Source organism: Selaginella moellendorffii, unplaced genomic scaffold (genome assembly GCF_000143415.4).
Source record: "Selaginella moellendorffii unplaced genomic scaffold, v1.0 SELMOscaffold_40, whole genome shotgun sequence".
In the NCBI taxonomy this organism is placed as follows: Eukaryota; Viridiplantae; Streptophyta; class Lycopodiopsida; order Selaginellales; family Selaginellaceae; genus Selaginella; species Selaginella moellendorffii.
Window position 1 is genome coordinate 594,649 of NW_003314301.1, and position 13,716 is coordinate 608,364.

A 13,716-nucleotide genomic window follows, 5' to 3' on the forward strand; every position below is an offset into this window, starting at 1 on the left:
TCATATATGAACTTGGGATCCTGTTCGAAACTCAAGTCTTTCCCTGTGGATGCTTTGCTCAAACTCACCAAGCTGGTCTACTTCAAGGCAGAGAAAAGTTTGAGAATGTCGACATGCCACAGGCCGCATCATCGGCTTTTCAAACATAAGAAATGTTTAAACAGGATATCCCATGCTGACAACACTCCACCTTCAGGGATGCCAAAACTTGATTGGCATGGCCACCATCTCTCAACTGACATCACTCAAGCTCCTCAACATCTCCAACTGTTTCTCCTTGAAGGACCTCTCCATCTCGTTCCTTCCAAATCTAGAGACAGTTCTTCTAGATAGCTGCAACGAAGTGACCACCATCAACATATCCGAGTGCCCATCATTGAGAGTTGTTCAAATCGTTGACAATCATTGGCTTGACCGTGTTGCATTCGATGGCAAGCTCCCACGACTTGAAGATATAATCCTTGGTGGATTTGCAAAGCTTCCAGATGTATCTATAGTTGCCATGGATGCGTTCCCACAGCTGACGTCGCTGCAAATAAAGAATTATGGTATTAACCAACTACCAGAATGGTTCACATCATTCACAACGTCGAGAACTCTGGAATTTTGTTTTTTGGAGAACTTGGATGTGATACCTGATGGTGTTGCAAGGCTTCCTCTGCTAAAGAAGCTTAATCTGGAAGGTTGCATGAAGATCAAGACGTTACCCTTTGCAGATTCTGAGGACATCTCCTTCTATCCATCCCTGGAGTACTTATGCTTGATAGGCACATCCGCCTCTGGAGAGCGCCTCTCACAACGCCTTTGAAAAAATGACAAGTTTATATGGAACCTCTCACAACGCTTTCGTATTATGAATATTAAACATTCACATTTATAACCATGTTATAAATTTTTACTAAGAGATTCACAAGTTCATTGCCACGTTTACTGTCCACTTAATACGAGAATTTCCATTAGATGTCACATAAGCTTCAAACGTTAACAAGAAATCTGAATCGTTAATTATATCAGAATCTAGACCGTCGCTCCTGGTGGAGCTGGATCGGCCGTGGCTGCAGCTGGGGCTACTTGCTCGTGGCTGCACTGCTGCATTGCTGGATGGAGCTGGATCTGTGTTGCTAGATGGAGTTGGACCAAGTTCGATCACTTCCTGGAGCTGCTTGTTAGAGCTAGATTGCTGCACCGCTGTGTTGTTGGATGGAGCTGGATAGCTGCTTGCTCGGCTGTGGCTGCCTGGCTAGTGCTGGATTGCTGCTTGCTTGGCTCACGCTGCTTGTCTGGTCGGTCCGCTACTCGCTGAATGTGCTACTCCTGGAGAGAAAACAAAAATAGCTCTAAGAAAAAGTAACAACCAAATCGAAAACATGTAGTTGCTATGACACAAGCAAGAACTCCGGAAGTATTGGAGAGTACTCCCTGTTACAAGCTTAGTATCAGTTCCGGCCAGAAGTACTAGTTAATTACCGCCAATATCCCGACTGCAAGAATGCATCCAAACCCTGCATATCAAAACAAACTTAAAGCTGTATTTTACCTGGGCCATCATACACAGAGAAGGCGAACAGACATGGCTAAGCTGCGTAAGACCGGCCAAGAAAACCAATGGATTGCATCACCTGCACATAGTAAAACAATGCTGCAAATGCTTAACCAACAACGAAGAGCTAAAATTGAGCATATATATACATACCTTCCTCGAAACATGAACGAGAGAGTAAAACATGAGAAAGGGTGGAAGAAAGTTTGCGCTGGTTTCTGCGACAAGTCAAGAGGGCTTACGTCGGTTTCGTTGCCGAGGTTTAGCTTCGTCGCAATGTACTTCTTGACCAGCAATATGGGAAGTTGCCTATCTCTGCGTGTTTAGAGAAGTCGGTGGAGTTGAAATCGTCTTACGTTATTCTCACCTAGGGTGTTATGATCGGGAAGCACCGAGTCCTCACTCCTGTGGATCCGACAAGTCAGACGCCAAAGAGAAAAATAAAACAGAGAGAGATCGAGAAAAAGAGACAACCTGGAAGCGAGGAGGAAGAGTAGCTTTGTAAAGTTCTCCGAGAGCAGAAATGCACGAAACTAAGAAACCGAAGGACTACTGTGCAATCAAGCAACTTCTAGGATTAAAACTTAGCATTGCATGAAACTGATACAAGCAATTTACCTGAATCACTGCTCTAAGATTTGTGCTCTTTGTCCTCTTCGCTCGAGCTTGTTATTTCTCACTTAACTTTCATGTAATTAAATAGAGCCGGGGCAATCTCTTCCTCTGAAAGTGTGATATCTTCCACAGGCGAGCTATATGCCTGAAAAACAAAACTGACAATGAGAAGTAATGCAAAGTATGAGCGAACTCACGGTTTTCTGCCAGAATGTAAACCAGACCACTCCCAACGAACCAAACGTGAAGAAAACCGGGGGCCAGTTATACTCGTGAATCAAGGTACAGTGAGCACCATATCACTCCGAGCCAGTTAAGTTTCCATCCAAAAGAGAAACGAAACTTTTTTCTGGATGGAAACGAATGTAGGTGTCGGAAAAAGAAAATGAAAATCTTTGCTCGCGCCTCGTCCTAAAAGTCGTGACGTACGTTTGAGGCGATGGAGCTGGCATCGCGGCCGACATTGCGACTAGAGCCGATCCCTCGGGCGTAGATTCGATCCTGTAGATACGAGAGAGCTGTGCCATAGATGAGAACCCCGCCTCCAATCCACGCGATTGCTCCAATCTGCTGCTATCTCTCTCGCTTGATCGCGCAATGCGGAGCGCTACCGGCGGATTGTCTCCCAGCCGTAGCGCCTATAAACCATGTATCAACGTGGCACATGCTACGTAATGAAATTGTGAAATTGTCATGAAAATTTTTTCATTGCGTGATTTCAACTGAAAACTACTAGCGATTCATACATATTGAATCCTCAGATTTCTCTAGCCATGTTGACGACGCAAAGTTACTCTTTGACAAGATGCCGGAATGGGACGTCGTCTCGTGCACGACCTTGATCTCCCTATTTGCGCTTAAACAAAGGCTAGGAGACTCAATGCCCAACAATGGGCATCTTGAAGAATCCAAAAAGGTGTTTGACGCCATGCTATACAAGAACTTGGAATCCCTCCACGCACTGATTGCCGCTGCGAAGGTCCTCGATTCCGTGCAAGTCCGAGACATAGTTTCCTGGAACACTCTCGTCGCTGCTTATGCCCAGAACGGTCAAATGGATCGAGCAAGCGAGTCTGATTCTAGGTCGGCTATCTAGCTTTTGAGTTCTCCAGCAGTTCTATGATCGCTGGGCAGGCCGTCCAAGTTTTGATTGAGATGGTCATGGAAGCCGGACGAGCTAACTTTCGCGAGCGTTTAAGGGAGGGCTGCTCGAGCAAGGCAGACGCTACTTCCTTTTGATCATCTCGGACCTCGGGATCAAGCGGTGCAGTGCTTCTCGGCGATGGTGGACATTTACAGCCGAGTCGGGCTGCTCAAGTTTGCTGAAGAGCTGATTGAGACGATGCCGTTTGTGCCCAGAAGAATTCGTTGCTGGGGTCTTGAGCTGCCGAAAAGGTTGTTTCTTGGATCCTGCGTATATTTTACTTCACGAGCATGGCTTTGCCATTTCACTGCGTGTTTTTTGAGAATTTCTTTCTTGATCACAAAGACAAATCCTATTATACAAGTATGACAAATACTAAATATTAATAATTTGCTACACGTGCTTGATTTACTTAATACTAAATAAAAATTTATAATTAAAACACAAGATTAATTTTATTGCATATTAAATGGTGTAAAGGCCTAAGTGTACAACTATGATGCCATATACTAATATTAGTATAGTGAGATTTTAGTAGCTATCGGATTGGTTTCAATCTGGACTATTCACTCTTGTATATAAGTTATGATTTTTGGGCTAATTGATATGCATATTTTTTGTATTCCCTTTCTATAATGGTAGAATAAAATAGAATATACTAAAAAGTGTTTAAGAAAGTTTATAAATTATAAATACAAAATTAACTTAAATGAATAAAAACTGTTAAATGATAGAATATTTTAAAATACCCAAGCATATTTTAGGTATATTCACTACCCCTTACAAGTTTGCAAAAATTTAAATTTATCAGAATATTTTAAAACACTTATACCAAAAATTGAATCTTTATTGGTTTTCTAAGTTACAAATTGTGTTGTCCCCAAAAATCCGGGCCCAAAATTTACAGCAGCCACCACCACTCCTCCATCCATACATTCGTGAAGATGAAAACGAAAGTAAAAAAAGAAAAAATGAAAATAAAAACAGCAGAAGAAAAACTCTCTATGCATGCACCGTGGATGGCTACATACTCGTCGTATCTCCTTGCAGCTGTGGAACAAGGCACTCTCGCGGATTGGAGAAAAAGTAGTCCTCCTCCTTGGGCCTGTCTGGGAGAACTCGTCTCTCCACAGGAGATCCCATTCGCTCCGCGTGGAGATGCCTCACCGCCATCGCAAACTCGTCCCACCGAAACGTTCCAGATTCATACTCGTCGATGAGTTCCACCAGACTCTTCCTGTCCAGTAAAACTGTCTTGCGGAATCCCAAGTACCTGGGAAGATTGCACAGAAAAAGTTTTAGAATCGAGACATTGACACTGCAAGAAAATCAAAACAACCAAGGATCTCGGTTCTCGACAAGAACTCTACTTTGAAAGCAAGCAAGGACACGAGTTCTTGTCACGAAACTGGAATGAATGAATGAAAGGACACAAAAACAAACTTTGGTTCGATGAAAAGCGATGAAAAACCACTTTAAATCGGCCATGGAGCTCGACAAACCAAAGAGATCCAGCACACCAACAAGGACGAAGAAAAAAGCTGGAGAGTTTTAGCCAGTACCTTCGGTGTCCTTCCACGACTTTAGCCATATTCCCATCGTAAGTTGGAATGAAGACGTCACTGGCGAGCGAGATGAGATAATCCAAGGCTGCCATTTGCGAGGACCTGTTCTGGAAAGGTCTCAGCTCCTCCTCCGTGAGAAGCATCTCCTTTCTCACCTGCAAAACAAGTTTTGATTCTTCGAAAACTTAGAACAAGTTAAGACGCACAAGATCGAGCGAGAAAACTTACGATCTTTGGAAAAGCTCGCCTTACGACTGCCATTCGCTTGTCACCTCCGTAGATCTCTCCAGCAGCGATGTATACTTGCATGCCACTGTCGTATCCCAGCGCTCGTAAAATCAAAGTCGTCTCTTCCGGAGTGAGTGGACAAAGCCCGTCTTTTCTCTTTTGGACACCGTCAATGATCTTCTCCTTCCACCACGGGTAAGCGTATCTGCAAGCACGAAAACAATTCCATCGTGTGTTAAGTCACAGAGAACAAAGTTTTAAAAGAGAGGAAGGAGAAGAAGAAAAGTGTGAGGGAATGTGACAAACACTAGAAAGTTGCCACGACAAGAGTTGCAGAGAGTTCTTTTTACTTTTCTCTACTCTCTCGCACTGTGAAGGATGAATTGACTTGCCTCATTCTCGTGAGCTCCTTGGCTTCTACTCTCTTGCAGCCGTGAGTGCATCCAGAGAAAGCTAGCATGTCCATCTCGTAGCGGAGATGGAGAGCCATGAATGGACCCTTGGCCTGCAAGAGCTTGACGAGCTTATCACCGAGGAGCTCGATCTGGGGAGTGAAACGAAGAGAGTGGAAGTTTACGCGGCACCGGAGCTTCTGGATCTCGTCCGGAAGGCCATTGTTTGCTAGGCGAGCGTCCGTGCGGTTTAAGTGGAGGATTTTGTGCTTCTTGATCAGTGGAAGTATCTGTGACAAGAAAGAAAGAAAAAGTCGTCCATCAACTTAAGAAACTTGAGAAGAACTCCACCACAAACTAAAGGACTAGACAAAACACTCGCATCAAAGAAAAGGAAGAACTATAAAACTAGAAAAGAGAAAAACGAAAGCCAGACTCGACCGAAACACATCAAGAAAAGGAAGATGGATTGATGAATCCGAGATTACCACCGAAACACATCAAGAAAAGGAAGACCTCGGAACTAGGATTGATAGAACGAGAGCTCACCTGGTTGAGATAATATGACTCGTTGGACCAGCTCACGGGAGGCATGGTATAGACAGCTTGGTTTTGCAGCTTCTGTGCGAATTTGGCTGGAACTTGTTTGATGATCCGGACTTCGTCACGGAGAGAGTTTATAAAGTGATCCACGTCGAAGATATCTCCAAAGTCACTGCGAGTAATCAAGATAGTCACCTCCATTGTTTCTTTGATACCATGAGATTGAGTGGAAGCTTACCTGGGATCGGCCCAGAACGATGTCTTGTCCAACTCTGGAACGATCAAAGTAACGTTTAAATACTTGGCGATGGCGACCATATCACATATCTGCACGAGAATTGGTTCTAGAGTTATGAAAGGAAAGTAGAAAAGTTTGTTTCGATCCTGAAAAGCTCACCGCTGCTCGCATCTGGTTGAGCCCTCCATTGCACGAAACCATGAGATAGCCATTGTTCTTGTAAATTCCTGCGGTGATCAATCAATCAGCAAACGTTAGAAATAAAGGCCAAAAAGGAGAAGAAAAGTGACTCCGAAAGGAAGAAAAAAAAAAAGAAAACCAAGAATCGAGACAAAGAGAGAAGTTTTCGCGAGAGCAAAAGATCCATTCAAGTAGCGTCACGGCCAAGAAGATCCTTGAGACAAGCAAAACAAAAGAAGCAAAGAAAAACTCTTATAAAAGTTTGGCCATACGAGAGACGAGAGAAAACTTACTTCGAGGTGGCGGAGATGGATCGAGCAGCAACGCCGCGGCGGCCGGATGATCCAACCGATGGACAAGAGGGCGATGGAAATCCACGCTGCTACTGCCGCTGCTACTCCCACCCGAGTCGAATCGATCGAAGCACGAAGGCCATCGCTTTACCAAATGGAGCCTCCACAGCTCGCCCAGCGCCGTGAGTTGGATGATACACGTCCACAAGAGAATGCTGGTGCTCGCGCGGAGGAGCCAGACGTGGAGCCGCGATCGATGCGAAGAGGGCGCTGGAATCATGGCCGAATTGCTACTCTTCTTCTTCCTCCCGCGCTGGAAATTCTTGATCTTGGCTATGGCGGCTACCTCCAAATCCTTCCACCGCTGCTGCTGGAATCCATCCTCCTCTTCGTTCTCCTCCTGCTCTTCCAGCCCTTGCTCTTTCTCTTCCTGTGGATCTTCCTTCCGGGGCATCTTGGTGGCTCATTCGCGCGAGAATTCGTTCAGCATTGGGTGGAGCGCGAGAGATCGCGAGATCGCGCAAATTGGGCAGGATGGTTTCGTCCGGGGCAAGCCGCCCACCAAACAATCCAACGAACCAACAAACCCAGCGAAGAGAATCGAGACCGGAAGAACAACCAAACAAACCGAAAGAGAAAAAAATGTCCCTTTTCTTTCTACCCCCCTGTTCTTGGTTCGCGCAATTCGCGAATCTTGGCTCGATTCCTCTTCCTGGGCAGCGGCGATGGGAGGAAGCCGGAGCGATTGCGCTCGCAATTCCCAAGAAGATCACCTGGGGCGATGGATCTCCTCCTTTGCCCCCTCTCCCATTCAAGAGAGGGAAAATGGGAGCTCGCTACAAACAAGAACTACTCGCAAACTACTCCTCCTCTCTTCTTGCATTGATCAAGAAATGTAGGAGCACCGATCCATCCCCACGCTTTCAATGTGGGCGCTACCGACTTTAGATCAGATCTAGGCGCGCGCGCGCGAGAGAGAAAGAGGGGGAGAGGGGAAAAGAATCGATTGATCTGTTCGACCACCAAAGAATCTCTCAAAGAATCGGCCGTATGCGCGGCAGCCCACCTCGGATTCCTCCCCAAATCGCGAGCCCAAAGAGCCCTAATCCCTCTGTCGGGCCCTCTGCGACGTCACGGACGCCGCGATCGCCATCGCCTCTCTTTCATCCTCTCTCTGGTTTCTTGCTCGTAGTGACGTGGCACTGACACGTCAGTAATGACGTGGCGGGCCCGCCGCGCTGGCCCCATCCTGGCCGTCGGTGGGGCGCCCAACGGGCACACCGTACGGTGGGAATATCCCGGACCTTATATGGCCCATCCGTACACATTAATAGCCAAGGTATGTGCAGCGTGTCTGCTGTCCAAAGTCATCAAGGCGCCAGGACGGTGCCATTTTCTCATTCTTTACGACCAAAGCTTTTTTGGCCTGGACGACTGATTAAAAAAAAAATCCATTCCTTCTCCGTGTTTGGCTGTCTGGAAGACCACCATGAGAAACCTTTAAAGAAAATTTAATCACCCCTGGTCATGGTCGACACTACAGAAAACCTTTGCTCTTCTTCGTAGATTGGTACCGCGTTCCATCGTTTTCGCCTTTGGTTTCAACAAAAAAGACAGCCTTTGGCAGGGACTAAAGCCACTGGTTTTCGCAAATCACTCCGTTTAGCGAGCCTAGAATAAGAATAAGAATGCACCGAGTGAACTGTAAAGCACAGAGACTTACAGCCGTGCGCCGGACGAACAGGGCAGCGGTGGTCGCCGCAAAGACGCCGTTGCTTTGGTTTCGGGGAAAGCGCCATGAGTCGTGACCAGTTTGTTCGATCCATGATTTTCCATGGAGCTTTGCGAGACGTTGCAAAGTGGATCAAGCAAAGCAAACCTGTTCGAAACAAAGACAATCACACACACACACACTAAAAAACACAACTTGAGACGAAAGTGAAACGGGGTACCTTTCCTCGATTGGGATGTTTAAACACCGGGTAAGAAGAGCGATCACGATCAAGGGAGTCCCCCACCACAACGTCTGTTTCCATGTAGAATGCGCCGATAGAACTAACGGGACCCCGGACCCGATCAATGGAATGCTTGTCACCGCTGTTCATATCGACCAGTCAGTATACTTGGAGAATCTAAAGCAGGGGGAAATCATACCCCACACTCCCCAGATACCTTTGATGGTCCTACTTTGATTGTTGGCCACCTTTAGCATTCAAGCGCCACCGAAATTTTCCCCTTTGACAGTACACCGACTGGACAAGTGGACGGAGGATCGTAGGCCGGAACTGCAACCTCAGCAGTCTAGATTTGACTCGAAGTAGCACTGCGATTCACCAGCGTCAAAGACGAGTGAAAAACACCAGAGAGCATTCATGTTACGTCTGGAAGCTGAAAGTAAACAAGCGGCCAAAAAGCCTGTAGTGGTGAGTGGTGAAGGATAAAAAAACGCTTTCAAGCGTGAAAGGTGTAGAGATACCTCTCTTGCTCTGTACGCCAGATCCAGCAGCGCGTATACGTTGTGCTGATATAACTTTGTGCTTATACGCATAAAAAACCACCTGCGACTCAGCTTTCAGTCTCGCTTATAATACGAGTTGAATCTGCGAAAGAAGAGTTACTCGGGAAGAGAAAATCGCCACCACTAGCTCTCATGACGAGCTCAGGCCGTAAGGATTCAAGGCAGACTTTCACCTCTCTCGATAAAATACGTAGCTGCGAAAGGGCTTACGTATCACAATTCCTTTGAGGACCGAATCCTGTGGAAAAACCACGTGAAACTGGCGCAGCACTAAGTTGGTAGCAAATTGAGCACGACTCGAGCAAGCACGAGATGGAGATATCGAGCGCATACCAATTAATTCCACGCCTACGTCAGGGAGCTCGTCATTTGTCTCTAGTTTTCTCGCCTTTAGATCGCTTGCGTGTTTTCAATGGCCACTCCCAGCGCCAGGATTCTCCAGAGCTATAAGCTTCTAGAAAAAGTCCTCGAGCTGGAAGAACAAAAGAAAGAGAAGATCGTATGAAGTTGCTAGGAAATAGGAAAATCAAAAGAACTCATACCTTCCCAATATCCAGGATGTTTAAAATCCACGGCCGTGCCAAGGAGCCGCGACCATTTCTTCGGCTCCTCCTAATCAGCATTCACAAAGAATTTCCAATCCTAGCGAAGATTTCTACTTCGATCGTGGAACTACCCGAGCTTGACCCATTGGTGGCGCTTCATCACTCCGTCTGCGGAGGATCAAAGCAGCCATTTCTTCCAGATTATCAGGAATGCGCACCTGTCGCCATAAACCCTAGCTTGAGCTAGAAGAAAGAGTGTTACAGGAATCGAGCCTGACACTTCGGCTTAACCCGGGTTTAGCCTTACCACGCATTTCCATTGATTACATGTATAACTCAATCTCAGAGATTTTTCGCTGTGGCCTTCGCTAGGCGAGCACTCGACTCGGCGATCTTGCCAAGAAGAGTGCTAACTTGGAGTTCGTAGTTGACTGTCAAGTTTTTCTGTAGAGAAACCAAGGATTCAAGCAACTTAAATTTGGAGTTCCAACATACCAGTTCCAGCAGTAGGCCAAGATGTTTTGCCTGGAGCTGCTCGAAAGTTTCTTCGTGAGAGTAGCTCTTATAAGTCAGCGTGGCGCCTCCATTAGACGACTGGAACATCAAACGTGAAGGATATAGAAAAGAACTAAACAAGAAGGGCGTTTGACGCGAACCTCGTTTTGGCTGGCTTGGATGCCTTCCTTATCATCCAGGGGAGCCTACAGACGAGCGTTTTAAACGGGAAAAACACGTACAAAGTGAAGTTACCTCAGTTTGTGCGAGTCCTTGCTTTCCACCGTCGCCTTTAGATGGCTTGCTAGCAGGAGAAGTTTTTTTCAATCCGCTAATTGGTTGTTCGTTCCTGGGATTCGGACTACTGCTTGAAAGCTGGAGCTGAAAAAGAACAAAAGCAAGGCTTAGTTTTAAGGAATTATATTTCTACCAGTGAGTTCTGTGTAACTTGGCTGTCAGTGCATGATTTCTTCGCAGACCATTCATGGTTCTCATCGTCATCACTATCTGGTACAACCAGAGTTGCAACAGCGAGCTTTTCCTGAGAAACACGTTAACAACGGTAGTACAGTCGCTTGCTTACCTCTTCGTGTCCTCGTTTTTTCCCGCTACAGGATGAAATGACGTTCGCTCCCGTTATCTTGACGTTTACTTCTGTACAGTTCTGTGTTCTCACCTCGACAGCAACACCTAGATCATTATTCAGGTTGTTCGCCTCGACAGCAGCACGAACTGTGGGTTCAATTTGACATGTCCCATTGTTGTGCTTGCCTTCCTCATTGTGATTTCTGCATAGCCCGTGAAGAGTTAACATTGAGAACTAAGTGATACGTTAACACACCTGAGAAAATCCTGAAGGTAGTCAACCAAAGGATAAATATGAAGGTAGTCTACAGCTTGAGATGCACGTACTTCCCATCCATATGATGATATAAAATCGCCCTTCGCCCTGTATGTAACACCGCAAGAAGCTTTGAGACAAATAAGAGAATAAAACTTGTCGCACATTACTTTAGGAAGAGACTCTCCAGCGGCATCCATTCGAAATCTTCGATCCCGCCGCCCAACTTAGGCTGGACATGGTCCTTGCAGACCATGATATACAGACGAGTGTTGTCCCCTTTCTGACTCATGGCACGGAAATGGTGGAAACGTTGCTCAAGTTGTACACAACCCGGCTCAATCTCTGAAGGAAAGAAGGAAAAGAATAAGAGAAGAATGAAGAAACCAAGTTACTCACCCACATTTTCCCGAATTGCCGAATACGCACAGTCGAGAGGATCACCATTGTCCGCTACTTCCTTTTCCACAAAGGACCACAGACCACGAGTGATCAAGCTCTTCACAAGCAAGCAACTCTTCCTGTCCTTGCTTAGAAGGAGAACCGCAACTCTGGTAATGGTATCACCGGTTGCGGCACCTTCAGCGGCAGAGAAAGCTGCCTGGACTCTCGCTTCTGCTAGGTCCGTTTCTCGTCCAGGCTTCACGTAATGAGCCAGTCCAAGACGAAAAAACACTGTCTTGCGGCAAAACTCCAGAGGATCGTAGTACTCGAGCTCTAGAACAGACACACGTCTTTAACAAACGCTACCAAAAAAGAAAGAAAAAGAACCTGGGAATGACTTGTGTAAGTAGAAGTAGTAGAGCCATGCCGTAGCTTCTAACTGAGAGAGAGAGAGAGAGAGAGAGAGAGAGGTGTTAGAAACCACTCTATTGGATGGTGCAAGAATCGAAAGCAAGGAATACGAAAGAACTCTCGTTTCAACGACGAAACAATCAAGCAAGCCATTCTACATTCATGATCATCCCCAGGAAAAGAATCGAGCGCGAGGAACACGAAAGATCTCACATTTGGAATGAAAACGCTCGAAATATTTCAAGAAACTACTCGTAAACCTGTTTGGCGACGAGCTGCGCTCCATAATCCGGGTACTGCTTCTTGCTCAGATCGTGGAGATGGTCATCGACGAGCCGAAAGAGCAGCGCGTCGAGAGCGTCCCCGGCGTCCACATCCTCCATTTATCCCAAAAACCCTAGTTCTCATTGCCAATGGAAGCGCGCTGAAAACACTAGCTACACAGCTTGAGCTTCTTGAAATGGGAAGAAACGCGCGACTTCCAACACGGCTTTGTGGCCAGGCACGTAGGAAGGTTCTCTGGCTGCTCGATCCACAGCTTGTGATCGATCGATGCCTCTGCCAGCTTCTTGGAGAGATTGAGGAGCTGGATCTCGCCTTTCACCTCCAGGGTCACCTGGAAATTCTCAGCTCGATCAATCAACAATGCCATGGAATTGGAAGTTGGGATCTTCCCCTACCTTGTGCATTGTGTCGATCTTCTCGGGCGAGCAGTACTCGATCGTGTCTGGATCTCCGCGATGCATCCACACGGCAGCCACCGCGGCATGGCAGCCCTGTGAAATCACGCTCCCCAACGGCCATTTCATCGTCTCCACGAGATCCTTGCGAATGACCACGTATTGGATGAGGACGTCCTCCTTCGCGGCCTCCGCGGTGGGAATTTCTTGCGCCATGGGCTTGCAGCTCGCGAATCGGCTCCTGGGCGCTGCTGGGAATCGCGGGATTGACGCCAATGGAGCCGCGATCCTAGACCCTATAATCACCACCATGAAAGAAAACAGGGCCTCTGTTTTAGGGCTCTTGGGGGGCTCTGTTTTTAGGGCTCTTCGCTCTCGCGCTGGAAGAACAGGATGATTTGGAGGAAGTACTGCGCAAATCCTCCAATACTGGCGAATCGAAGCTCCGTCCCTTCGACACCCTCGAAGTCTCTTCTCTTGGCAGCTCCAAATCCGCCGTCCAGCCACGCCAGGTTAGTGAATCCATCGCCGTGGAGCTTCTCGATCGCGAGCAAGGACCTGCGAGATAGAGCTCTACTCAATCAAACAATTGATATCGATCGATCGATCTGACCGTAGTCCTTCGCCGCAAGCGATCAGGAGCTTGGAATCTTTACTCCGCGCGGCAGCATCGAGCGCCTGATCGAGAAACTGGATGTTGACAGCCGTGAGCTTGTGCCCCATCCACATTCCAATGTAACCAAAGTGGATCCATTTTTTGAGCAGCGTTATGGGGCTGAGATCATCGTCCTCCACGAACAGCGGGACATGGATCGATTCGGCCACGAAAGATTTCTGGCGCTCCCAGATCGGTCTCACATCCAGGAGCTTGAATCCACGCTCAGAGATTAGGGTTTTGGCTTCCTTGGGCGATACCGCGATCACTGCGCCGGATTGGACGAGCTCCTTGGCGTCCTAGATTCCAAGATCGATCGATAGCGGCAAGGAATGGAATGGATCAATACCCGCATTGAAGCCGATGGCACTGGGTGGAATTTCTTCCCGGGATTTCGCTTGAGGCGCTGGAAATCCACCGCGGGAGAACGAAGAGAGGTGGAAGCCATA

The 13,716-nt window shown here is 47.1% G+C and overlaps 4 protein-coding genes across 7 annotated transcripts; all 4 read right to left on the bottom strand.

Moving 5' to 3' along the window:
* Positions 1–4,128: 4,128 nt before the first annotated feature.
* On the bottom strand, positions 4,129–7,911 carry LOC9660346 (O-fucosyltransferase 34). The gene is made up of 8 exons (XM_024684341.1): positions 6,739–7,911; positions 6,425–6,492; positions 6,266–6,354; positions 6,034–6,199; positions 5,485–5,774; positions 5,093–5,297; positions 4,862–5,019; positions 4,129–4,572 (listed from the first exon to the last, which is right to left on the bottom strand). The coding sequence occupies exons 1-8, from the start codon at positions 7,190–7,192 to the stop codon at positions 4,323–4,325; spliced, it is 1,680 nt and encodes a 559-aa protein (XP_024540109.1). The 5' UTR covers positions 7,193–7,911; the 3' UTR covers positions 4,129–4,322.
* Positions 7,912–8,080: 169 nt separating this feature from the next.
* LOC112349583 lies at positions 8,081–12,340 on the bottom strand. Of its 4 annotated transcripts, none has more exons than XM_024684219.1 (18): positions 12,193–12,340; positions 11,909–11,960; positions 11,537–11,854; positions 11,308–11,482; positions 11,138–11,245; positions 10,880–11,084; positions 10,727–10,837; positions 10,552–10,677; positions 10,458–10,502; positions 10,297–10,395; positions 9,799–10,245; positions 9,590–9,728; positions 9,430–9,494; positions 9,215–9,338; positions 8,911–9,126; positions 8,691–8,835; positions 8,462–8,617; positions 8,081–8,409 (listed from the first exon to the last, which is right to left on the bottom strand). In XM_024684219.1, exons 1-11 carry the CDS (start codon positions 12,313–12,315, stop codon positions 10,144–10,146), a joined length of 1,464 nt encoding a protein of 487 aa, XP_024539987.1. In that variant the 5' UTR covers positions 12,316–12,340; the 3' UTR covers positions 8,081–8,409; positions 8,462–8,617; positions 8,691–8,835; positions 8,911–9,126; positions 9,215–9,338; positions 9,430–9,494; positions 9,590–9,728; positions 9,799–10,143. The 4 variants fall into 4 exon arrangements, with proteins under 4 accessions (XP_024539987.1, XP_024539989.1, XP_024539986.1 ...); XM_024684221.1 differs by having other exon boundaries at positions 8,081–8,214; positions 8,287–8,409; positions 9,430–9,728; XM_024684218.1 differs by having other exon boundaries at positions 9,430–9,728.
* Positions 12,315–12,988, bottom strand: LOC9633813 (putative peptidyl-tRNA hydrolase PTRHD1). The gene is made up of 2 exons (XM_002979262.2): positions 12,613–12,988; positions 12,315–12,548 (listed from the first exon to the last, which is right to left on the bottom strand). The coding sequence occupies exons 1-2, from the start codon at positions 12,922–12,924 to the stop codon at positions 12,366–12,368; spliced, it is 495 nt and encodes a 164-aa protein (XP_002979308.2). The 5' UTR covers positions 12,925–12,988; the 3' UTR covers positions 12,315–12,365.
* On the bottom strand, positions 12,972–13,715 carry LOC9633814 (rhodanese-like domain-containing protein 10). Its single transcript, XM_002979263.2, has 3 exons — positions 13,617–13,715; positions 13,226–13,566; positions 12,972–13,170 (listed from the first exon to the last, which is right to left on the bottom strand). Exons 1-3 carry the CDS (start codon positions 13,713–13,715, stop codon positions 12,972–12,974), a joined length of 639 nt encoding a protein of 212 aa, XP_002979309.2.
* Between the last annotated feature and the right edge of the window lies 1 nt (position 13,716).